The sequence below is a fragment of the Osmerus eperlanus genome, chromosome 13, assembly GCF_963692335.1.
Source record: "Osmerus eperlanus chromosome 13, fOsmEpe2.1, whole genome shotgun sequence".
NCBI lineage: Eukaryota > Metazoa > Chordata > Actinopteri > Osmeriformes > Osmeridae > Osmerus > Osmerus eperlanus.
The window spans coordinates 7406099-7431781 of NC_085030.1; the positions used below are offsets into that span (position 1 = coordinate 7406099).

Genomic DNA, 25683 nt, shown 5'->3' on the forward strand with positions numbered 1-25683 from the left:
TAAGAGGTTTTTCATTTGAAACAGTTTATGACTCCGAACAAATGATACATTATAACACCATCAGTGAAGTGAGGTATGATGGGATGTTTGAATTGTTCCGTCTCTAACGGCGTCCTTCCGGCTTCCAAGACTCGAACGGAAAGGGGAAAGCCTAGGCTGTGATGCCGCTGGATGATGGCTGCTTTCGGGATCCTAAGTTACGAAAACCGGCCCCTGAAGCGGCCACGACTTGGACCTCCGGACGTTTACCCACAGGACCCGAAGCAAAAAGAGGTGTGTGTTTTTGTTATGTAGTGCATATAGATTCTAATGCCATAGTTTTTAACAGTAACGATGTATTTCGAAAGAAGACCCAGTATCTACGACGTATGGCTAGCCAGCTAGCTGGCTACAAAGTCTCTCCAGACGGCTCAGGCCTTTTAGCAAGCCGCTAGCGGTACTAGCGTCCCTAGCCAGTAGGCTAACTACAATAACAATGAGCAGCATCTTGGTTTGTCAAGCTTGCTGAGCTACATCACCTCAAAAACATCACCATGCAGTTATCCTGCTTGTTCGCTTAACTACTGCTTCCTAGCCATTTTGTTTTAGACATCTTATTTTATTTGCTCCATATTTATTGATGCATTTTTAACATTTCCCATCGGCTAACGAGAGCTAGCAAGACTAACGCCAGAATAACATGACTTCCAAATCATGTAGCTAAGCCACAGTACCCAGCTAGCTTGATGCTGCTGGCTTTGCTAGCTGATGCTAGCTTTCAACCTACTCACCAGAATATATGATAGTTATCTTATCTAGCTAGCTTTTGCTCATGGTTTATAGCTCGGGTGTTCTAATCTTATGTTGCACCTTATTGGTGTCGCACAAATCAAGACTAGTAGCAAGCAAATTTACGAACAGTTTTGGTTGCTGTTGTTTTGCTCGGATTAAAATGTTCCAGTTAGCTAGTTAAACCAACGGTAATTAGGTCTGGGCAACATCGACTGTCAAATGTCTTTGGCAAAAATTTGGCTTGCGAGTATTTCAAGGGTGTATTGCTAGCATACTGCATAACCACCGTAAACATATCTGAAATAAAGGATTATCCTACTTGGTCATCCTTGATATTACATCAGTGTTAAGGCCATTAAGTACATAAATCATCTTGGAAACTGCAGCCGTGAGAGTGCAGTTTTTACACATTAACATTGCATGTAGTGGGGGTTTGGGTTGTACTTTATGCTTGATTCTTCATCCATACTAGGGGATAACTTTATCATCTTTATTTCAGGATGAATTAACTGCTTTGAATGTAAAGCAAGGATTTAATAATCAACCAGCAGTGTCTGGAGATGAACATGGCAGTGCAAAAAATGTTAACTTCAACCCCTCAAAGGTAACTAGTTTCCAAGTAGCAATATATCAGTTTCCTTTTCAAATTGTTTATAAACCTATGCATCATGCAAATAGGTGACCATTGCTGAATGCATTTCCCCCAACAGATCAGTTCGAATTTCAGCAGCATCATTGCAGAGAAGCTGCGATACAACACATTTCCAGACACAGGAAAAAGAAAGCCACAAGTTAACCAGAAGGACAATTTTTGGCTTGTTACAGCGAGGTCACAGAGCTCAATCAATAACTGGTTTACAGACTTAGCAGGGACCAAAGCTCTCACCCAGCTGGCGAAGAAGGTAGGATTCTGGACCACTCCTGTAAATCAGTGAATAGATTCGACCTATGTGCGGAAGATGTATCCCAAGAAAATCACCTTGTTATGTGTAATTTATGGAACATTGCAGGAAGTACTTAACATCATGTTGTTACACCTCTGTGTTGCTCCTAGCTTGTTCGACTGTGAATAACTGGTGTGGGGCATCTTTGACGTCAAGTTTTCCTTGCTATATAAAGACATATGAGAATTGACAAACCTCAGAATTCTGCCTGACATTATTATTATTATGTTGTTGTTTATAGTGCAAACACAACATGTGTTTTAAAACCTGGTTTTATTTTGTGTACAGGTGCCAATTTTCAGCAAGAAAGAAGAAGTGTTTGGCTACTTGGCAAAATACACAGTCCCTGTTATGCGTTCAGCATGGATGATAAAAATGACCTGTGCATATCACGCTGCCATCACAGAAACAAAAGTCAAGAAGCGGCATGTGATTGACCCCTGCATAGGTAAACAACCACATAACAGGTCATCTGTTAGACTGGCATTGATTGAGTTTCAGGAATGAGATCATAAGGAAAAAGCTGGGGGGAAAAGTGATGCCTATTGATAGTTTACCATTGTCTAGTACCCTGGCTGTCTCCACTGCTCCGTGAGAAGATAAGATTAAAAGAACCCTCCCAGAGGTTTGTGCAGCTGTGCGTCTCAGGACTCCCCTCAGGGAAGCATTCAACCCTCTCTTCCTCTGTCTGCAGAATGGACTCAGATTATTACTAAGTACCTGTGGGAGCAACTCCAGAAGGTGGCTGACTTCTACCGGCAGTCCCCCAGCCAAGGCTGTGGCTCCCCCCTGCCGGCCACCCCTGCTGAGGTGGAGACAGCCATGAAGCAGTGGGAGTACAACGAGAAGCTAGCCATGTTCATGTTCCAGGTCAGCACGCCCTTGCATCCATCTGGCTCCTCATTACACAGCTTATTTTATTTATTTTTTCATGGCTGATGTGCTTGGAATAAGTAAAGTAACTATTGAACATTGTCTAGCTGTAGCTTATCACCATGTTGTTTAGGGTCTAGTGGCTTTATTGAATACTTTGCAATGTGGCTAGTAAATGTAGGCTGTTCCTTGACTCAGACCACTGAAATACTGTAGAACTATGCACTTCTCATCTTTGGTCTTCTATATGTACTATTTGTACAAAATGTAAATGTAAAGACCTTTTCTAATAATAAGATGTGTGTGTCCAGGATGGCATGCTAGACAGACATGAGTTCCTGACGTGGGTGCTCGAATGCTTTGAGAAAGTCCGGCCTGGTGAAGATGAGCTTCTCAAACTGCTGCTGCCGCTCCTGCTACAGGTGCACCCATAAACCTCCATCTTCCTCTCCTTCATAAACCTCCATCTTCCTCTCCTTCATAAACCTCCATCTTCCTCTCCTTCATAAACCTCCATCTTCCTCTCCTTCATAAACCTCCATCTTCCTCTCCTTCATAAACCTCCATCTTCCTCTCCTTCATAAACCTCCATCTTCCTCACCTTCATAAACCTCCATCTTCCTCTCCTTCATAAACCTCCTCCATCTTCCTCTCCTTCTTAAACCTCCATCTTCCTCTCCTTCATATACCTCCTCCAGTTACATCCCCTTCATATACCTCCCCCATCTTTATCTCTGTAATATCCCTCCATCTTCCGACTGGTTTAAGTCCCTGGTTATTCATAAAGCACAGCTCAATTTGGACTGAATTTTGAAATGCTGATTAAGTTAATGTAGCGATACCATTGACCTTCAAGCAGGGTGACGTTTGGATTATTTGTCTCCTCTCAGTACTCAGGGGAGTTTGTGCAGTCGGCCTACCTGTCGCGGAGGCTGGCGTACTTTTGCACGCGTCGCCTCAACCTGCTGCTAAGTGATGGGAGTCTGGGGCCAGGCACAGGAGGACACCCGGCTCATGGCATCCTGGCCCAGCCAGGGAATGCCCTGCCGCCCACGCCAACCTCCCAGCCGGCAGGAGGGAACCAGCCCCAGACACCCTTCACAGACTTCTACATCTGCCCACAACACAGGCCCCTGGTGTACGGCCTCAGCTGCATGCTCCAGGTACACTCACCCGCACTCATTATAATCACGCATGGTTGTGTGAGATGGCGGCGGATGGTGATTTCATACGGCAGGCCTCGATTTGCATGCTGTGGCAGCGTTTTACACGGCATGAATGCTCGGCCGGGTTAGTCATGCTGTGTGCTTCTGCCTGCGTCTTCCTCAGAGTATCGTGCTGTGCTGTCCCAGTGCGCTGGTGTGGCACTACTCTCTAACAGACAGCAGGAACAAGACGGGCTCTCCCCTGGACCTGCTGCCCATCGCCCCCTCCAACCTGCCCATGCCAGGGGGCACCATCACCTTCACACAGCAGGTCCGCTGGGGTTCACATCCCTTGCTTCAGGAACACTCTAGGCTCATGGCAACACCGGTAGATGTAGAGTAGCTTAAGAATGACCGGACTACCTGAAACATACTATCGTTTTCTCTGCTGGTCCTCGTTGCATGTTTACGGCCCTGGCTGGCAGGACTGATATCTTATCTGCTCGTGTACGGTTCAACCACAGGTCCGTGCCAAGGTGAGAGAAATCGAGGAGCAGATAAAAGAGAGAGGCCAGGCGGTGGAGTTCAGATGGTCGTTTGACAAGTGCCAGGAGACAACTGCTGGTAAGGACACTTAATAAATATTACCTCAGTTGAGACGCTGTTAAACAAGCATTTTATAGCAGTTCTAGTAATGAGTGAATTCATTCAGTACTTGTTCCTGGTCTATCTTTAGGTTTCACCATTGGGAGGGTCCTGCACACGCTGGAGGTTTTAGACAACCACAGCTTTGAGAAATCCGACTTCAGCAACTCCCTGGATTCTCTTTATAACCGAATCTTCGGTTCGGGCCAGAGCAAAGATGGCCATGAGGTAAAAGGTTTTTCGATGTGCAGTGGTTGCATTTAATTGAGCTCACAATCACTAAATTCAGTATGATATGACATGGCAAAATGCCAAGTCTAAGTAGAAGGCTAACAATTACAAAAGCATTTGTCACAATGCCAAAATGACCTTTACAAGAGCCAGACAGAATCTCTGGACTATCCTCTGTCAATATTGTTCTAATATTGGACTTCTGTAACGATAAACAGCAGGAGTTTTAAGAGGGTTAGTAATGACTGAATTGATGATCTGCAGAAGCAGGTTTCAACGGCCCCAAATCATGAAATTGCTCCCGTTTGACCAGGCATATATTTAGAGGGCCAGTCCTGCTGAGCTAAAGGAGCACTAACAGACGTGTGCTTGTTTCTGCAGATGTCCCCTGACGATGACGCAGTGGTCACTCTGCTGTGCGAGTGGGCGGTGTGCTGTAAGAGGTCAGGCAGGCACAGGGCCATGGTAGTGGCCAAGCTGCTGGAGAAGAGGCAGGCTGAGATCGAGGCCGAGGTGAGACTCCCCCCCCTTCTCTGTCATGCTCTCAATACTCCATGACATCGGGAATCTGCTCCCTGTTAGTCCACGGTGTCACAGTCACTGATGTAAATCCTTTTGTCGCTGGTCTAAGCACTGTGAAAGTTGGTATGCCTCCTAAAAAATAAAAAAAAAGTGAGGATATTGGAAACCTTTTTTGCTGATGTATTGCCTAGTTTACCCAGCAGGTCCAAAGGCCTGTTTCTTTTTGAATGCTCGTCAGCTTTTCACAGTGCTTCTGTAAATGGGTTATTAACACCCTCACACAGTAACAGCTGTCGAGGACCGACTGTAATCCATAGTGTTAAAACCCATCACAGCCAAAATGTTTATCGTCTCTCACGGTGGTTCTGACACATTGCGTCCGTGTCGTGGTGTTATGGTGTGTGTGTGTGTTTCCAGCGGTGCGGGGAGTCGGAGGTGGTGGATGAGAAGGGCTCGGTGTCGTCAGGCTCGCTGTCTGCTGCCACGCTGCCCGTGTTTCAGGACGTCCTCCTGCAGTTCCTGGACACGCAGGCGCCCACCCTCAGTGAGTCCAGCCTCCATCCTCCTAGTCTGTTCCCTCTGCTTTATTTACTCCTTAACCTCCTTACCAGGGCTCATAGGGACTGGTGTTAGGTCTGATGTTGTTTGTGTTTTTTAAACACGTTTAGTTTCAAGCTTAGGTAGAGATGATTAAATAAGCCTTGTCGTTTGTGTTTAGTGCTTTGCGTGGAGAGTGTAATGACAGTGATTCTGTCTCTCTCTGTGTTCAGCCGAGCCGGGGAACGAGAGCGAGAGGGTGGAGTTTTCCAACCTGGTCCTGCTCTTCTGCGAGCTGATTCGCCACGACGTCTTCTCGCACAACATCTACATGTGCACGCTCATCTCCCGTGGCGACCTGGCCTCCGACTCCCACCTGCCCCGGCCCCGTTCCCCGAGCGACGAGCCCTCGGACGAATTGGAACGCAAGGAGCAGGAGGCCGGCAACAGTGGCAAGATGGAGGCACGTTGGTTGCATCAGCTGTCGTTTGATGAGGACACTCACGATGATGAGTCATCTGCTGTTGTTTACTGTGTTTACACCCACCAGCCTGGCTGTGGGGGGGGGAATAACACCAGCTCTTTCTTTCTCTCCTGTTTCAGGACACTGGTCTTTCAGAGTCCATGGAGATCGATCACAACTCCAGTGCTAACTTCGATGAGGTAAGTCCTTTCCTAAAATGTTCACCCTGGCTCCGCCATGTGATCTCCATCCACACGGGAACATCTCTTCCGTCTGCCGCCTTTTGGTAACCACGGAAACCCCTCCTCCTGCCGTCTCGCAGATGTTCTCCCCCCCGATGCACGAGTCCAAAGGCAGCCCCTCCCCCGAGAAGCCTGCCCCGGAGCAGGAGGGGAAGGGCGGCAGCAAGGACAAGGGCCTGGACCCCGTGTTCCCCCTGGTGTACGAACAGCCCCGCCACATCCAGTACGCCACTCACTTCCCCATCCCTCAGGTAAGCAGCACTACCAGGCCTCACCACCCAGAGACGGGGATGCGTTCATTCCGTTGAGCAGACACGGTTATAGGAAGCGACAAATGGGGGGGGGGGGGTCTATAACCTGTGACCTGTCGATCTGCAGTCATATGTTTTCCCACTGAGTTCACCCATCACCGATAGGACGGGACGGTCTATCTAGGGTGTGAGCTGTGGACTCACTGTCCACGTTCCCACAGGAGGAGAGCGCCAGTCACGAGTGTAACCAGCGCCTGGTGGTGCTCTACGGCGTGGGCAAGCAGAGGGACGAGGCGCGGCACGCCATCAAGAAAATCACCAAAGACATTCTGAAGGTGCTCAACCGCAAGAGCACGGCCGAGACAGGTAAGCTCCCAGGCCGGGGGGGGCTCGCTCTCTGGCTGATGGAACAGCTGATGCCACTTCCTGTTTCTGTTCCCTTTCTGAGAGCCTGTTCTCATCCTGGCCGGAAGTGACCCGCGCCGTCAGCTCTACTTTCGTTTCTCACTCGTATTTCAGGTTGAGAATCGTGTTGCTTGTTCTTGGAACGGGAGAGTGTCGTTCCTGCAGCTGTGTTCGAGGAGGAAGCTGCTGTTCTGTTCAACAGATAGTTGTGTGTGTTTGTGCAGACTTCAATGGGGGGGTGTCATCTTGCTAGCATTGTGGAGATGAATGCTGTCACCTCTGTTGTTAACACATATCTGATCCTTGACTTCGTAGTTCAACACTGGCGTTAGCAACTGTCATATCTCCCCTCTGCACTCTTTCTTTGCCTTTCATTATTAAATGCACCCCACCCCAGTGGTGAGGGAGTCGGGCTAGTAATCTGAAGGTTGCCAGTTCGATTCCCGGCCGTGCCAAATGACGTTGTGTCCTTGGGCAAGGCGCTTCACCCCACTTACTTCGGGGGGAATGTCCCTGTACTTACTGTAAGTCGCTCTGGATAAGAGCGTCTGCTAAATGACTACATGTAATGTAAATCACCGCCAGGGGGTCGCATCACTCAATATTCATGTCTTCCTATTTCTATGCTAATAGCTCAGTCCACAATCACCCATTCTATCTTGTTAGCATACGACCTTAGCAGGCTGACTACAGGTCTGAAAGGTATAATGACACACACTTTTGCCTCTGTCACTCAAGCCCAGGGTATTCAAACTGATGATCCCAGGGTGACAAGCATTATTCATTTACACTTGCTCTCTTATTTTTTTGTGTTGTATTTTCTCGAATTGCAGAATGTTATTGGACTTTAAGCCTAATTCAATTTCTCGGCCTTGATGGAATTCTCGCTTACACTTCATCTAAAGTGTATCTTTCTCTCTGTCTTGGTTTCCCTCTCTATGTATCCTCTCTTTCTCTGTCTCTCTCTCTCTGTCTTGGTTTCCCTCTCTATGTATCCTCTCTGTCTCTCTGTGTCTCTCAGGAGGGGAGGAAGGACAGAAGAGGAAGAAGAGTAAGCCAGAGGCCTTCCCTACAGCAGAAGACATCTTCTCCAAATTCCAGCACCTCTCCCACTTTGACCAGCACCAGGTCACCTCTCAGGTCAGCACTCTCACCAGAGGGCCCCAAGTTATTCCAACTATGCTTGATATTTCCTCCCTGATATTTCCTCAGCGTCGGTGCAGACATGTGAACGCCCCTGTTGTTGTTTCCTGTGTTGGGTCCGAGCAGGTGTCCAGGAATGTTCTGGAACAGATCACCAGCTTTGCCTTAGGAATGTCCTATCACCTGCCCCTGGTCCAACACATTCAGTTCATCTTTGACCTCATGGAGTACTCCCTCAACATTAGTGGCCTCATAGACTTTGCTATTCAGGTACTTTTCCGTCATCTGCCAGCTAGGATTGTAAACCGAATAGAACATGTACTTGTGGGAAGTTTTACTTCATGTGGTTCCTAAACATGTCTTTCTGTTTTGTTATTTTGTAAACTGCTTGCATGTACCCTTATCTATGCTTGTGTGTGTGTGTGTGTGAGTAGCTGCTGAACGAGCTGAGCCTGGTGGAGGCGGAGCTGCTGTTGAAGTCGTCCAGCCTGGTGGGCAGCTACACCACAGGTCTGTGTCTGTGCATCGTAGCCGTGCTGCGCAGGTACCACTCCTGCCTCATCCTCAACCCCGAGCAGACCGCACAGGTGTTCGACGGGTAGGTCCGCCCTCGCCCAGCCTCCTCTCCACCCGCGCGGAAAAACCCCAGCCTGAATGTGGGAGGACGGTGTTCCTAACCTGAGGAACTGTGTGTGTGTACGTGTGTGTGTTTCCAGGTTGCGTATCGTGGTGAAGTCGGGAGTGAACCCAGCAGATTGCTCCTCAGCAGAGCGCTGTATCCTGGCCTACCTGTACGACCTCTATACCTCCTGCAGCCACCTCAAGAGCAAGTTTGGGGAGATCTTCAGGTGAGCCGCCAGACACCATCATGGTGACCACTGCAGACCACACCAGTCACTAGAAGCACAGCAGCTCTTTGGTTCTGCATTCACAAATAATTCAAAGGTGTTTCTTTTTCTTTCTTTCCCCTCCCTCGCAGCGAGTTCTGCTCCAAGGTGAAGAACTCCATCTACTGCAACATCGACCCGTCCGACTCCAACATGCTGTGGGACCCCGTGTTCATGATGGAGGCCATTGCCAACCCCTCGGCCCACAACTTCAACCACTCCATGGTGGGCAAGATCCTCAACGACAGCCCCGCCAACCGCTACAGCTTCGTCTGCAACGTGCTCATGGACGTGTGTGTGGACCACCGCGACCCAGAGAGGCAAGGGGCACTTTCCGGAATCTCCCCCCCCCCCCCCCCCCCCTCACAGGGGAGAGGCCTGGGTGTTGGGGCTGTGTGTGGGCTGGGGATGCTGAGCGTGTGTCTGTGTGTGTGTGTGTGTGTGTGTGTGTGTGCAGGGTGAACGACATAGGGATCCTGTGCGCGGAGCTGACGGCCTACTGCCGCTCTCTCAGCGCAGAGTGGCTGGGCATCCTCAAAGCCCTCTGCTGCTCCTCCAACAACGGCAACTGCGGCTTCAACGACCTGCTGTGTAACGTGGATGTGAGTCTGTCCGCCGCCCGGCGTGGGCTCGCACGCTCGACGGTCTGCACACGCGCACACACACAAGAATACGTGTTTGCTGTAAGGTGGTGTTTATCTCCTAGGTGAGTGATCTGTCCTTCCACGACTCCTTGGCAACTTTCGTGGCGATCCTCATCGCCCGGCAGTGTCTGCTCCTGGAGGACCTGGTCCGCTGTGTGGCCATCCCCTCTCTCCTCAACGCTGGTGAGTCTCTCTTTCTCTCTATCCCTCGTTCTCTCTATTCCTCAACCCCCCTCACTCTCTCCTCTCCCTCTCTCTTCCACGCTCTCTCTCCCTCTGGGTTCCCAGACGCTGCCTCATTTTCACGTCTGCGCTTCTCCTAAAGATCTATATTTAATCTGCCCAAAGCTCACAGCTAACAGGCATTATAAATGGGTTAACAGCACACTGAGTCCCGCCAATGGAGCTTTTGAAGAAACACCAAGCTCCATGATGCATCACTTCAGTCTGAAAGGAGTAAACACACAGTGTCTGATCTCTGTCCACACCCCCCCACCCCTCACACACACACACCCCCTTCAGCAGCCTCTGTGCTTTGTGCCAGGGCCAGGGAACTGTCCTCCTCTCCACGGTCAAGCTGTCCTGCTCTCTCTTGCTCTCTCTTTTTCTCTCTCTTTCTTCCTCCATCTCTCTTTCTCTCTGCTGGACAAGGCCCTATTCAGTCATGTCGATGAGAACTGCCGTTGGTCTCTCTGCACGTGCCAGCTCCCAGCTTGTCTCGCCCTCTCACCGCCCAGCCATGTGTCCTCTCCTCAGCCTGCTTGATGCTGGCTTTTAGCATTCACACCTCGCACTCTCCCAGGGCCCAGTGTGGGGAAGCACATTTGGCGTGGAGTTCAAACTTCTTTTGTCGCACTACTAAAAAGGGTGACGTTGTATTAATTGCCTCGTTGTGCAGAATTGACCATAGAGGCACACCATGGCCCATTCCTTTGACAGTGTGTCAGCTATTTCACAGATGTGAGTGCAGGCTAGAGCCGGTGACACGTGCTCAGCGTTCAGACTGCTCTGTGCCGGCTGTGCGATTGTTTTTCTCTGGGGAGAGTGCTGAAGCCCAAGCTATGCAGAACTGCTATCCTTGGCATGGCACATTGCTTGAAATTCTCACAGAGCGCTGCGCTCAAAGGACATTCATTTGAACTTTGACATCGGTTGCCCCTGACCTTTCTAAAACTCATCCAATGAGAACCGCTGTAGGTGACGTAGCCAGAAAGGACACAATGGAAGAAAAACAAATTCTTTTGCGTTAGTTTCGTTAGTTTCCCTAACTGTATAACACAATGTTAAAAACTCACCGTGATCTTGGCACTATGCATGGCGAAATGTCAGCAGTCAGACGGGGCTATCGGGTTTGTGAATAGGCAAATAGTTTACGAACTCTGCTAAATTCTGTGTGTGTCTCTGTGTGTGTCTCTCTCTCTCTGTATGTCTCTGTGTGTGTGTCTCTCTCTCTGTGTGTCTCTGTGTGTGTGTGTGTCTCTCAGCTTGCAGCGAGCAGGACTCTGAACCTGGAGCTCGTCTCACCTGCAGGATCCTCCTTCACCTCTTCAAGACCCCTCAGAGAAACCCCTGTCCCCAAGATGGTGCCAAGTCAGGTAGCCAACACACACACACACACACACACACACACACACACACACACACACACAGCTTGCCACAGCCATTCCTCCACGCCTCGCTCTCTGAAGCTGCCTAGTAGAAATATCTCGCTGCTCATTTGAAATACAATTGATTGTGTTTCTTGGTCCTGTTCAGATAAATCCTCAGTAGGGATCCGGTCGTCGTGTGATCGCCACCTGCTGGCGGCCTCTCAGAACAGCATCGTTGTCGGGGCGGTCTTCGCTGTCTTAAAGGCAGTCTTCATGCTGGGTAGGACTCCACGGAATAAGACATTTTCATGACCAAATTCCCCAATTCACCAGACTTGTGGGACCAGATGAGGTCCTCCAGTGAAAGAGCTGTACTTCCCGTTTCCTCCTCCCAGGGGACGCTGAGCTCCGGGTCTCGGGCCTGTCTCACCCCGCCGGCCTCGACCACATCTCAGGGGGACGCACGGTCTCCATAGAAACAGCCAGCCTGGATGTGTACGCCAAGTATGTGCTGAAGAGCATCTGTCAACAGGTGAGAACACGAGCAGAGCACAGCCAGGAGTCTCTCTCCCCTTACACGGATACAGTTGATTCCTTTATCGGACGCTTTCAATCAAAGCAACATAGTGCATGAAGGAAGTATGGAACATCAAGGACCAGAAGTATTTCTAACAGTAAGAATCTCCTACATTTCTAGATATTTCTAAACGCTGCCTCCGCCATGTTTTACGGCAGAGAGGGAGTTTCCCAGTAGCTCAGTGAAGAGGGAGTCTTGACTGTGTAGGTCACAGTTTAGATAGGCCAGCGGAGAGGCTGTCAGGTAGCCCAGCTGGCCTCTAATGGCCTCAGGGCTGAGGACACATCCCAGTGTTTTAGTTTGGGAGCGTGATGCTGCAGCTCGTGCTGCGCAGCACTCTCCCGTGGGTCAGCTTACAAAGCATCTGTTGAGCTCTTGAGAGGCCAGGGTGACCCTGACCCCCCGCCACACAGACACACACCCCGACCATTCCTATCAGGTAACCCACTCTGTTCCAATGGGAAATGGAACTCTTGCTAAAGGCCGCACAGGCTTTTAAGTCAGCCGGGGCTTGGTTTTTAGAGCTTATGTGTCGAGTCATGTCGTCACTGTCAGCTGCCGGAGTGGAGTAGCTGTCTGCAGCTGACTCACTGTGTTTTAGTGTTTACAAGGCCCTGCCCTCAGCTGTTGTTCGGCTAAGCTTTTTACAAGGTACAAAAACAAACCTTAACATTTCTGGGGTCACATTTCCTCTCTGAACTCTCTGTTTCCCTGCTCTGTCTTCCCCTTCATCTGTCTGTCTGTCTGCCCCTCTCCATCTCCCTCCCCCTCTCCCGTCCGTCCCCCGTCCGTCTCTCAGGAGTGGGTGGGTGAGCGCTGTCTGAAGTCCCTGTCGGAGGACAGCAGTGCCCTGCAGGACCCGGTGCTGGTGAACATCCAGGCCCAGCGGCTCCTGCAGCTCATCTGCTACCCCCACCGCCAGCTGGACAGCGACGAGGGAGACAACCCCCAGAGGCAGCGCATCAAACGCATCCTCCAGGTCCCCACACAGCCCCCCCCTCACACCCACACCCCCGCACACTGACGCTACGCGCAGCGGTGCACGCACCGATACCCTTCAGAGGAAGCCCATAAGCAGATGTTAAGTTAATATAATTAAACTAAATGTATCCTGGTCACCCCTCACTGTAACAGACAAGTTACAGTCTGTTTTTTTGGCTCTGTCACCGGTGTAAAGTAAGAAGACACACAACTGGGGCGTTTATTTGAAGTAGGTTCTGCCATCTATTGACTGGGTCGGTGTTGCACTATTGCCATCCACTGGATACAGCAGGGACAACATGCAGTCAAGAAATCAGTCAGTGAAATGTTGCCGCCACTGGGAATGCTTCCAACAGCTGCCTCTCGCTCCTCTCTCTTCAGAACATGGACCAGTGGACCATGAGACAGTCCTCCCTGGAGCTGCAGCTCATGATTAAGCAGAGCACCAACAACGTAAGGCTTCTCGCTCTCCTCTTCCCTCCACCTCTCCTCTATCCTGTCCCCCCACTCGCACACTTCCGGGCTGTGGGGAGCGTGTGAGTAACTTGTCGTCGTCGTCCCCCCCCCGCAGGAGCTGTACTCCCTGCTGGAGAACATCGCCAAGGCTACCATCGAGGTGTTCCAGAAGTCGGCGGAGATGAACTCCAGTAACCCCTCAGGGAACGCCTCTGCCGGCGCGGGGAGCTCCGTATCCAATAGCAACAACGCCAGCAAGACCAAGCCGGTGCTGAGGTGGGCGTACAACCTACGACTCAAACCTGAATAGTACTATAAGAAATACATCCATAATAAATAGCTCACATCATTAATGGTAAGCTGTGAGATTTAAAGATATGTTAATTCAACACCCTTGGTATGTACTAGTAAATGAAGGTCGGCATGAATGAACTCTTAAGACTCTTAAGGTAATGTGAACTGCACTCACACTGGTCCCGACTGTCCTCCAGTTCGTCGGAGCGGTCCGGGGTGTGGCTGGTGGCGCCCCTGATCGCCAAGCTGCCCACGTCGGTGCAGGGTCACGTCCTGAAGGCGGCGGGGGAGGAGCTGGAGAAGGGGCAGCACCTGGGCTCCTCGTCCCGTAAGGAGAGGGACCGGCAGAAACAGAAGAGGTAACCGAAGCCCCTCTCCTCCACGGGCCATGCCCTGCTCCCGTACAGCTCTCATGTCTCCTCCACAGCTCCTCCCTCGACAGCTTGCAGGACTGTGCTCTAGATATTCTAATGATGGAAGTTTCTAGAAGCAGGGAGACGTGATGTGGTGTGGTCTGTAGTGGTGACCGCCTGTCTTTTTCCCAGTATGTCTCTGCTGAGCCAGCAGCCCTTCCTGTCCCTGGTGCTGACCTGTCTGAAGGGCCAGGACGAGCAGAGGGAAGGCCTCCTCACCTCCCTCTACAACCAAGTACAGCAGGTATCTGTCTCTCTCTGTCTGGCCCTCACTCCCCCTGGTTCTGTATCCTGTTTCTTTCCCCCCTCTCCCTCTCGGTCTCTCTCTCTTCCCTTTCTGTCTCTATCCCTCACTTCCCCTCTCCCTCTCGTTTTCTCTCTCTTTCTGTCTCCATCTGTCCCTCTCTCTGTCGCTCTCACCCTCTCCCCCCCCTCTCTCTCTCTCCCCCTCTCTCCCTCCATGAACGATCTTGCCCTTGAGTCATGTGACTGATGGTGGGGATCTGTTGCCCCTCTAGATTGTGACTAACTGGCGAGAGGACCAGTACCAGGACGACTGCAAAGCCAAGCAGATGATGCACGAGGCGCTGAAGCTGAGGCTCAATCTGGTAAGAACCCCCCCCCCCCTCACACACACACACACACACACACCTCTCCTCCCACCCTGTCGTCATCAGAACTTCTTCAGGACAGATTAGAAATGCCTCACAAGCATCATATATAATGTGTTGGTGGTCTGTGGAAAAGCCAAATGCTGGATGCTCCACTAAGGTACATGTGTATGTGTGTTCCTCAGGTGGGGGGGATGTTTGACACAGTGCAGCGCAGCACCCAGCAGACCACTGAGTGGGCCGTGCTACTCCTCGACATCATCAGCAGCGGCACGGTGGACATGCAGTCCAACAAGTAAGACACACATACATAGATACATACATACGTATATAGTAATTGCATACACACACACACACAGAACACTGCCACTCTAGCTTGGAGAAAATCTACCTTCACTATGAGTATTTTGCGTGTGTTAACCTGTGTCATCTCTCTGTCTTGTGTGTGTGTGTGTGTGTGTGTGTGTGTGTGTGTGTGCCAGTGAGCTGTTCACCACAGTGCTGGACATGCTGAGTGTGCTGATCAACGGCACGCTGGCTGCTGACATGTCCAGCATCTCTCAGGGGAGCATGGAGGAGAACAAGAGGGCCTACATGAACCTGGTCAAGAAGCTCCGGGTGAGGAGGGCCAGGGGTCACGACCGGTTTGAAGACTGAATGAACACAATGTCTATTTCTTTGGCTTGAAAACACTTGAGTTGTGTCTACCACGACCACAGATAGATGGTCAGGAGGCAGGACTCTGAAGTGATCAGAGATGCAAGGCTTTTTCATATATGGCTCAAACAACACATCCTTTTGTCCTGTAGAGTTGTGAGTGTGGTCGATCAAAGGGGGATCAGTGTTTTGCTCACAAAGTGTTTCTTTCTTGCAGAAAGAGTTGGGGGACCGTCAGTCTGAGAGTCTGGAGAAGGTACGCCAGCTGCTGCCTCTGCCCAAGCAGACCCGGGATGTCATCACCTGCGAGCCCCAGGGCTCCCTCATAGACACCAAGGGCAACAAGATAGCCGGCTTCGAGAAGGAGGTACCGGCTCTCACCTGCCACAGACCATCTACATACATCGCCCGTTCACTGTTTTTGTAGTTGTTGTTTTTTAACCAATATATTTCCATCGGCCACCAGGGGCTCCAAGTGTCCACCAAGCAGAAGATCTCTCCCTGGGACGTGTTTGAGGGGCTCAAAAACTCGGCCCCTCTCTCCTGGGGCTGGTTCGGTACGGTCAAGGTCGACCGTAAGGTCACCAAGTTGGAGGAGCAGCAGCGCTTCCTGCTCTACCACACCCACCTGAAGCCCAAGCCCCGCACCTACTACCTGGAGCCCCTCCCCCTGCCCCCCGAGGAGGAGGAGCCCCCCACGCCCGTGCCCCAGGAACCAGAGAAGAAGATGGTGGAGGCCGTGAAGCCGGAGAAGAGCGTTCCCACCGTGCCCTCCGACTCCAGCAAGAAGAAATCCAGCAAGAAGAAGAAGACTCCCTCCACCAGCAAGACCGATGTGAGGAGGGGGGGCTGAGCTCAGAGTACCACACACAATGACAGTAGGATAGGCTGACCAGGGCAGGCTGACCAGGGCAGGCTGACCAGGGCAGGCTGACCAGGGCAGGCTGACCAGGGCAGGCTGACCTGTACCGGTCAACTATTCTCCTACCTCAGATTTTGTGTGTGTGTTCAGTAATCGCTAATTCTGTCCATCTTTTGGAAGATGTGAGAGTGAAATGTGACGTGTTCTCCTCATCCCCAGGACTACGTGACTCGTACCCAGGGAGGAGGGCCATATGGCACGGGGATGCCCCCTGAACTCATGGGCCAGCAGAACCACCCCTACAGTAGGATAGGCTACGGCCAGCAGCCCATAGGCATGTACGCCCAGAACCAGCCTCTTCCTCCAGGTCAGTCGCAGCGTCCTCGATGTCATCACTAACCACCAACCATCCACGCCTGTAGGCATTCTCCTCAGTTAGGATAGCAGTGTGTGTTTGTAAAAGTCAGAAGGGACCAACCCAGCCACTGATCCGTAACACTGACTATCAATTCAACTACTACAACAGCCTTTCACCCTCTCCTTCTCCCTCCCCCCACAGGTGGCCCTGGCTTGGACACGCCCTACAGACCAGTCCGGAACCCTCCCATGGGCGCGCGGCCCACGCGGCCCAGCTACCCTGGCATGATGCCCACCATGCAGGGTGGCATGCCGGGCATGATGGGACTAGACAAGCAGTACCCGATGGGCTACAAGCCTCAGCCAAACATACCGCAGGGCCAGATACTGCGGCAGCAGCTACAGGTCAGACTGGTGAGTCTGCAGTTTGTAGACTCCACTCTGGGGGGCGCTAATGAGCTGCATCTGGACTTAAACACAGTCATGGGGTTTCATTTGTTTCATCCGAGTGCCTGATCTCATGATATGATCACTGTGAATGATTTTCCTCCATGTGGAGAGTGTAGGCAGAGGTCTGTCGGGAGGTTAGAGACTAACGTGCCCTCGTCTGCTTTCAGAACCAGAGCATCATGGGACAGCAGCTGCGTCAGATGGTACCCAACCCCCAGTACACCTCCATGCAGCCCTCCCAGGCACGTCAACTCCACTGACCAGCAGGGGATTCCTTTTCCAATCAATCCCTGCAACAACACTGAACCATCCACTGTCACCAGCCTTGTGTGTTTCCTCCTGTTGTCTGTTCACATCCCTCCCTCTCAATCTGTCTGCCGTGTTTGTGTTTTTCCCCGCTCAGCAGAACATCTCCCAGGGCTACACCACGTACGGCTCCCACATGGGCATGCAGCCTCACCCCACCCAGGGCGGGGGCATCGTCCCCCCCTCCTACCAGAGCTTCCAGGGCTCTCACCCTGGCAACAACCCGGCCGTGGTGGACTCTCTGAGGCAGATGCAGCAGAGGCCCAGTGGCTACGTCCACCAGCAGGCCCCAGGCTACGCACACTCCATGCAGAACACACAGAGGTTCGAAAAAAGTTGTGCCTTTCAGCCAGGTTCTAATGAACAATAGTGACATCACTTATTGTAGTTCTTATGAGTATTTATAGCTGCTGCGTATTTGCAGGCAATGTGTTTCTGTACTTTAGTTTCTCTCTGAAACGTTCCTCTCTCCCCCAGGTTTGCCCACCAGCCCCTCCAGCAGGCTCCCATCATGCACGGCCTGGGCCACATGGGGGGCCAGGGGGTGCACCCGGGGATGAGACCCAACCCCTCGATGGCCGAGCAGCAGCAGCAGGCTCAGCAGCAGCAACAAGCACAGCAGCAGCAGTACCTCAGACAGCAGGCCATCAGAGTACGCACTGCTACCTCCGCACACACACGGCTCCACTGGCTACCTCCGCACACACACAGTTCCACTGTGGACATAAGAACTTATACAACAGACCAACCCAGGACGGTGGTTGAGATTGTGTGCTATATCTCAGATGTATGCGTGGAATAACTTACCTTAAATTTGTTATTGAAGTTTAGTGTTTGCTCTAACTGAGTTGCCTATATGTCGCCCTCATTCAGGCCCAACAGCAACAGCAACAAGCTCAACAGGCCCAGCAACAGCAGCAGCAGGCCCAGCAACAGGCCCAACAGCAGGCTCAGCAACAGGCCCAACAGCAGGTCCAGCCTCAGCAGGTCCAACAGCAGCAGGTCCAGCCTCAGCAGGTCCAGCAGCAGCAGGTAGCTTCGGCCCAACCCCCAGCCCAGAACCAGAACCAGGCCCTGGGCATGCAGCCCCTTCCCCCTCAGCAACCAATGGTAGGTCCTACACAATACCTGAGACGTAGCACAAGGCACATCATATATCATAGAAAATATTGTTTAACCAGGATTCTTCTCCAATATGAAGGGAAAGCCTTTTGTGGAAATATTTTACATGTTTATCTATACAATTCATATCAAGATAGTAAATAGAAATGTTACAGTGCTTTCTGTGTGCTTGTCCCAGTTCCCTCGACAGGGCATGCAGCAGACTCAACAGCAGCAGCAGACCGCAGCACTAGTCAGGCAACTCCAACAACAGCTCTCAAGTAAGCCATTTTGACTGTTTTATCATTATCCTGATGAAAATGTAGGCTATAAACAGTATATTACATGATCCAGTCACCTTCAACTATGTCATTGTATTAGGAATATTGCTACAGGGTGTGGATCTTTCACATGTTCTCACAAAACCTTTCATGTTTTGTTTCTGTCTCCAGATACACAACCTGGACAGAACACCAACTCATATTACTGATTGTGCTTGTGTAAATTAGTGTGTGTGTGGAGGATAGAGAGGACCCTGTATGTGAAAGTGTCCCCAGCCTGTAGATGGGCAGATAGACGTCGAGTGCCCGTGTGCAGGCTGTGTTTAGAGGAGTAGGCTCTTAGGAGGGAAAGACTGCTATAGGCCAAAAGGACAAGCAAACAGAAGCAGGACTCAATCACAGAGGCAACATGCTGTTTGATCCATTTCAATTTCAGTCATGTAATTATGAAATCCAAGGAGGGATTGTGCTGTGAAATATTATGATAATGGAGAACAATGGAAAGGTTTATGTAAAAAAGAAGTACAAGAAATTATAAGAATAATGCAATTTTTTTATTTTATTTCAATTTGTACAATTTTTCAGTTTCGTGTATTTCTCATTAAAAAAATCATGTCAGTTTTTAGGTCTTGTGTTTGTTACATTTATAGGATATTAAGGATGACTCCATGGACAGTTCCACTAAGCGCGCTATGCAGTAGGGTTTCCTGTCTCTATGGCGACTGACTACCAAATTCCCAACAGATTTGATCAACTCTCCATCTAATGAAAGGTGCATGTCTGTACCATTGACATGATTGCACTGCCTTAATGATGGTGTCAATGTGTGGGTAGATGATGAAACTGTCAGGCCATATCAATCACAAACACCCTTGAGACAGGCAGGCTGTGTAGACTGGTTTCAATAAATAAAATCACCTGATAATTTCAATTGATTATTTATTAATCTCAAACATTGACTTGGGTTACAGTTTATGATGCTTGTTTTCTGTCTTTCTTTGTTTTCTTCGGTTTCTCCTTATCTACGTTTGGTCTCTCCAAACGACTAAAAAGTACTCCAGTGTCAGTCCCCAGTGCTCTCCCCTCAAAGCAGCACTCCCTTTCCCCATACTTCTCCAGGAAGTTGATATGCGCCCAGCTCCTCTCCCCAGGCCTCACTCCTAGCCTGGATAGCAACTTATCTGCTGTCTGTGGCACTACGGGCTGCAGCAGGGTTCCATAAACCCTGAGGCACTCCAGGGATACATGAAGGATGGTGTCCAGCCAACGCTGATCACCACTCTCCCCTCTGTCCAACTTCCATGGCGCATGTCTTTGGATGAAACTGTTTGTTTGCCTCACACAGTTGTTGATGGCCTCAAGCGCCTTGTACACCAGCATGTTGTCATAGTGCTGCTCTACCACAGCTCGTAGTCCGGCTACAGACTCCAGCATGTGGTAGTCCTCGGCTACAGCTCTCCCCCTGGATTCCCCTGAGGATGCACAAGGAAAACAGTCAGCCCAGAACTGGGTGTACGTCTGGGCTGGGTTGAGAGATGGGGCTGTGCAGCGGTTCAGAAGACCACCCAAAGAGTCCGCCAGCTCCGAATTCAGCAGTTTGACCACTTTGTCGTCGTCATAGTCGCAGTCAGAATCCGGGACGCCCTGACGTAGGAGAAAGTACCTGATGCCATCAACCGTGAACCTTTGTGACCTCTCCTGGGGATCCACCACGTTCCCCAAGCTTTTAGACATTTTCTTCCCCCTGACCGTCCAATGAGAATGTACATGTATACTCTGTGGGAGAGGCAACCCAGCAGCCAGTAGGAAAGCCGGCCAATAGATAGCATGGAATTTCAAGATGTCCTTCCCCACAACATGATGGGCAGCACTCCACCATGCAGCGTGTGTGTGAGGATAGCCAGTAACCGTAAGGTAGTTGACCAGTGCATCCAACCACACATAGATGGTCTGTTCAGGGTCACTGGGGACAGGAATCCCCCACTGGAGCCGGCTTCTCTGGCGGGAAACAGAGAGGTCTGGTAGGTCATCCTGCAGCCACTGGAGAACCGCCTGGTGGAAGCGTTCTGGCTGCACAGCCTTGGGATTGAACCTCAGCCAGTCCTGAAGCTGAGACCGGAATTCAGACAGACGGAAAAGGTAATTGTCCTCCTTCATCCATTCCACCTGCCACAAACAAAGTTATCAGTTACCTTGTGTGTGTATGTCAGAAAGTGAAACAAATAAATGCTTGGTATTTGTTTACAGTTTTCTTTACATTAGCCAACATATTTGATACTTTAGTTATTGTTTAATCTATTAACCCTCGTGCTGCCTTCGGGTCACATGACCCAAAGGTTCATAACGAACCATCGTTGTGTTTACCCAATTTTACCCAATACAAAAACAAATAAAAATAATTTTCTTTTAACCTTCGCAATGTGGGGGGTCTGAGACAGCCCAACGGTTAAAAGAAAATGCTTCACTTTGTTTTTGTATGCGGTAAAGTTGTCGCAATACGACGGTGGGTCACAATGACTGATGGGTCAGAATGACCCGAAGATAACACAAGGGTTAAACAGTCATACTGTTTATTACCTTATGGCCGCTCTCCAGTGATATCTTGATATCCTTCCCTGAGGCGTCTGTAGCATCGCCCACCTGGGATGGAGTGAGGAAGGTTTCATCCTGTGTGGAGTACCAGCCTTCATACTTCCCCTTGTAGATAAAACCCTTGGCTTGAAGAGAAGTCCAAAAGTGCCCCACTGCCAGCCTGTGCCTCTCCTCTGTAGTCCTAATATAGTCTGTGTAGGAGATATCACAGCTCCTAAAGAGTTGTTTGAATCTCTCTGACACCTCCGTGCATAATGTCAAAGGGTCTTTTCCGGCAGCATCTGCAGCCTGCTGAATTTTCAGGCCATGCTCATCCGTACCTGAAAGCAAAAAAGGGCATTACCACAAGACATCCATTTACTCTCAGTAAACATATATTCCAGTGTATTCTGCATTTACCTGTGGCGAACTTCGAGTTGAAACCTTGCAGGAGTTTATATCTATGCAGGAAGTCAGCTGTCACAGCAGAGTACAAATGACCTATATGAGGGGCAGCATTCACATAGAAAATTGGGGTGGTAACGTAGTAGGTCTTGTCTTTACTGGGACTATTCGTGCCCAGGTATCTCAACAGGAGTCTTTGATTTTGACGCGAGGAGCTACTGGAAAGCAATCCGACTAATGCCTTTACGTTTCTGAACATGGAGAGATGGGTACTCATCCTGTCCCACCATTCCAAGATTAAACTTAAAGAAGGAACAGTTCACATGGGATTCTTTTAGTAAGTAGAACAGAGCTAGCAAGCTAGCAATAATTACAATCCTTTTTTGAGAAACCAAAAATCCGTACCATTGGAAGAGCGGAAGACTCATGCAGTGCTATTTTGATTGTACGAAAGAGGTCTACAGTTTCTAGTCAGCTACATGTAAAAGCACGTTTCAAGGTTAGATTTTCTTCCGGTTTGATCCCAGCCAATAGACCTATCACAATTCAGTGTTTTAAGTATGACCCCGCCTTTTCCGAGCAAAAACCAATCAGATCGACATACACGTTTACTGTAAACAGTTGTCAAAACACGAATTTACGTAAACAAATAAATATACATATATATTAATGTTATACGCATTCAGATATATCAGCAAGTCAACCTACAGCGACGTTAATAGCAGATTGTTACTGATTATGCAGCACAGACAGAAAAAGAACAGGAAGAAGAGCCAAGTCCTGGGTGGGGGTTGGTCAGATGCTGCTGTGCTGTACATCGCCTAATCGAATGGGTTGACAACAAAATTAAGGTGAACTCTTAAAAATAATGTGTGTGTATAAGTTGCAAAATAGCTGGGGAAACAGTTCATCTAAGCGGTAAGGCATGTGAACAACTACTTATAAAAACAGACGGGAAGTTTTGACTGCTTGCTTCAGACGATATTAGCTAAAAAGTTGGTGTTTAACCCGTGTAATTACACAAATCCATTTAAACCATTACCGATTCGTATATATTTTTTAACACGTTTGAGATTGCATGTGCCACCATTTATACTATAGTTTAGACAGCAATCGTATCAATCGAAACTAATTGACAATGCTATCATGAGCAACCTGAGTGCACACCCCCAATCATGTGATAAGGCAAAAAGTTTAGAAACAAGCTAACGCGAGCTAACGCTGCGCGGTACTACTGTTAAATGTTGTTGACGTAATAGATTGATAATTGTTTCCGATTATTTTAACACTTAATGTTTTCCAGATGGAAGTAAATCGTTTGGATTTTTACATTGGCCTCTCTCTTGCTATGAGCTCGAGCATCTTCATCGGAGGAAGTTTTATCCTGAAAAAGAAGGGGCTACTGCGATTGGCTGGCAAGGGTTCTATGAGAGCAGGTACTTAACGCTGCTGTCAATTTTATTCGTAACATTATAAACCAAGCATGATGCATTGCTTATTGCATTTTTATGATAAACCTGATTTTCGTTTATTTATTTATTTGCAGGCCAAGGAGGCTATGCATATCTGAAGGAATGGCTTTGGTGGGCAGGATTAATTTCAAGTAAGTGTTGTTTTAATAACTGTGTTCTTACATATAAAATAAAAGACAATAACTGCAGTTGTGTTTCATGGTACAGTATGTGCTGTATTCAATTTGTCAACCCTGTACTTACTTTGCCTACTGATTTTCGTCCATCACATTGTGGCCTTTGTTTTCAAAGAGAAAGGGAGGCTATTGTGGGTTTGGTATTTTTGCTGGTTGTACTTTTGAGTTTATGCAACACCCACAAGTAGCCATATGGAAATCTTTGAAGTACACATTCCTCAAAAAACATTTGCATATGGAGGCGGAATAAGCCAAATGATCAAAACGTTTCACACCTTATATTTACAGAAATTACCCATACCATCCACAGCATACTGATGTTGATCTCTTGCATTTCAGTGGGTGCTGGCGAGGCTGCAAACTTTGCTGCTTACGCGTTTGCCCCTGCAACTCTGGTCACACCACTGGGAGCATTGAGTGTACTTGTGAGGTAGCTAAATGTATATGACCACAGTTGTGATACTTACGCTTTGCTCTATTACTCTATTAACAGTCAACACAAGGGAGGTGTGATATGAGAATATCTCTTTCAGATCACACATTCAAACATTGTCATGCTTTGAAGGCATTGTGGTCTCATTGACTCATCAGACAGTGTTTATTCTGATGATATTAGCAAGGCCTATCTTCATGTCTTGCTCCGCATCTCACTTTTTACCCCAGTGCGGTGCTGGCCTCCTACTTCCTGAATGAGCGGTTGAATGTGCATGGGAAGGTGGGCTGCTTAATGTGCATCCTGGGCTCCACGGTGATGGTCATCCATGCCCCTCTGGAGGAGGAGGTGGCCTCCCTCAGCGTCATGGCTGAGAAGCTCAAAGACCCAGGTACTGAGAGCACACATCACCATCCATGCACACAGTGTTCATAGTAACTACAACTTGAGAACCAGCTGATCATGTGCGAAGCAGCAAATAATATTGCATATCAATGCTGCTTGTTAAGCGTGAATTCATATTTGGATTTGGCACGATTTCTGTTATTGTATTGTGATCTCTTCCAGGGTTCATCGTATTTGCTCTGTGTGTTGTGGTGGGCAGCGGGGTCCTCGTCTTTTTTGTTGCCCCGCGTTACGGACAGAAGAACGTGCTGGTCTACATCCTGATCTGCTCCGTGATTGGGTCTCTGTCTGTGTCCTGTGTCAAGGGGCTGGGCATCGGGATCAAGGAGCTCTTTGCTGGGACTGCTGTCCTGAAAGAGCCCTTGTTCTGGGCTCTGCTAATATGCCTGGTGATATGTGTTAGCATCCAAATCAGTTACCTCAACAAAGCCTTGGACATATTCAACACCTCTATAGTCACGCCAATCTACTATGTGTTCTTCACCACCTCAGTAATGGCCTGCTCTGCTATCTTGTTCAAGGAGTGGTTGAGTATGAGCACAGATGGGGTGGTGGGGACCATCAGTGGGTTCCTCACCATCATCTTGGGGATTTTTCTCCTCCATGCCTTCAAGGACATTACCTTCACCTGGGATTCTCTACCAGTTTACCTGAGAAAGCGTCCTGAGGGGTCACCCTGGAACCACCAGCCCTACATGGCCCTCCCCAGGCAAGAGAGAAAGGCAGAGGAGGAGGAGGGGAAGTCAGCCAGAAATGGGAGCTCCAAGGCTGGGTACTCACCAGAGAACTCCACCAGGAGGAACAATAGCTTTGTTGCCACTTAAAGCCAACCTCTAACTAAAGTTCTGACCATAGCCTAGTTTTAGACCTAGATTTATGGTAAACCAAATAGACAGGTAGGTCACATGATGGTTACTCAATCTGTATCAAAAGGAAATGTTTTTCTTTAATTTACCATGCACTCTTTCTATAAGAACACTGTACTGTTGGAAATGTTTGTCAATTTCAGTTTACTTGTATGTGCCAAAGTCTGTTCACTGGTTTTAGTAGTTAGTCTTGGACTTGTATATATTTATTTATTTGTGATAAACAATCTGAAGACAGACATTGTAGCCTAATCAAATTGAATGTTTGCTCACGGTAATTCATACTTACTTTCTTTTACCTTTTTACTGTTAAGTGTATAAAGCAAAAGGGTTCTGATGTTTCTCTTCCCATAACATCTGCACTGATTCTAGGTACCCAATGATGTCATGGTGTGGTAAATGTAATCCTCCACCTTCCCCGCCTCCACACCCCAAATGAACCTTGTGCCTTACTGTTATTTAAATACTTACCATTACATGTTTTGATAATTATACAAATGTGCCTTTGTTCCATACATGAAAGATGTATGATCTTGATAATTACTATCTGTTGTAATTTACTTACCATAGAAATTAATCAGTTTCCTAGAAGCATGTACACTTAAAATGTAACATTTTTAGAATACACATTGAAAAACACATTTGTAACAACCTGTTGATTTGTATGTTTCTTTTTAGAATAAACATTTGAAACTGTGCATCATCTTAGAACCTGTG

At 49.0% G+C, this 25683-nt stretch overlaps 3 protein-coding genes across 8 annotated transcripts; 2 read left to right on the forward strand and 1 right to left on the reverse strand.

Moving 5' to 3' along the window:
- Positions 1 to 106: 106 nt before the first annotated feature.
- Positions 107 to 19259, forward strand: med12 (mediator complex subunit 12). 4 transcript variants are annotated; one of them, XM_062476103.1, is made up of 44 exons: positions 107 to 273; positions 1271 to 1375; positions 1482 to 1673; positions 2004 to 2163; positions 2410 to 2585; positions 2900 to 3010; positions 3479 to 3751; positions 3918 to 4064; positions 4258 to 4357; positions 4470 to 4606; positions 4991 to 5122; positions 5549 to 5675; positions 5902 to 6131; positions 6272 to 6331; positions 6454 to 6624; positions 6846 to 6990; positions 8051 to 8169; positions 8299 to 8442; positions 8607 to 8770; positions 8889 to 9020; positions 9152 to 9379; positions 9517 to 9661; positions 9766 to 9886; positions 11188 to 11298; positions 11459 to 11572; positions 11688 to 11824; positions 12669 to 12848; positions 13232 to 13303; positions 13422 to 13582; positions 13798 to 13959; positions 14146 to 14257; positions 14532 to 14621; positions 14810 to 14919; positions 15107 to 15242; positions 15499 to 15648; positions 15748 to 16116; positions 16363 to 16510; positions 16703 to 16914; positions 17118 to 17192; positions 17354 to 17580; positions 17734 to 17908; positions 18130 to 18366; positions 18557 to 18638; positions 18810 to 19259. In XM_062476103.1, the coding sequence occupies exons 1-44, from the start codon at positions 172 to 174 to the stop codon at positions 18845 to 18847; spliced, it is 6519 nt and encodes a 2172-aa protein (XP_062332087.1). In that variant the 5' UTR covers positions 107 to 171; the 3' UTR covers positions 18848 to 19259. The 4 variants fall into 4 exon arrangements, with proteins under 4 accessions (XP_062332087.1, XP_062332088.1, XP_062332089.1 ...); XM_062476104.1 differs by having other exon boundaries at positions 17357 to 17580; XM_062476105.1 differs by having other exon boundaries at positions 16703 to 16905.
- A 301-nt stretch (positions 19260 to 19560) lies between these two features.
- mars2 (methionyl-tRNA synthetase 2, mitochondrial) lies at positions 19561 to 22119 on the reverse strand. Its single transcript, XM_062476110.1, has 3 exons — positions 21630 to 22119; positions 21216 to 21550; positions 19561 to 20804 (listed from the first exon to the last, which is right to left on the reverse strand). The coding sequence occupies exons 1-3, from the start codon at positions 21889 to 21891 to the stop codon at positions 19611 to 19613; spliced, it is 1791 nt and encodes a 596-aa protein (XP_062332094.1). The 5' UTR covers positions 21892 to 22119; the 3' UTR covers positions 19561 to 19610.
- zgc:101583 (uncharacterized protein LOC494104 homolog) lies at positions 21744 to 25664 on the forward strand. 3 transcript variants are annotated; one of them, XM_062476115.1, is made up of 6 exons: positions 21744 to 21951; positions 22918 to 23050; positions 23161 to 23217; positions 23602 to 23692; positions 23926 to 24086; positions 24263 to 25664. In XM_062476115.1, exons 2-6 carry the CDS (start codon positions 22918 to 22920, stop codon positions 24922 to 24924), a joined length of 1104 nt encoding a protein of 367 aa, XP_062332099.1. In that variant the 5' UTR covers positions 21744 to 21951; the 3' UTR covers positions 24925 to 25664. The 3 variants fall into 3 exon arrangements, with proteins under 3 accessions (XP_062332099.1, XP_062332098.1, XP_062332097.1); XM_062476114.1 differs by lacking the exon at positions 21744 to 21951 and adding an exon at positions 22209 to 22532; XM_062476113.1 differs by lacking the exon at positions 21744 to 21951 and adding an exon at positions 22210 to 22465.
- Positions 25665 to 25683: the final 19 nt, after the last annotated feature.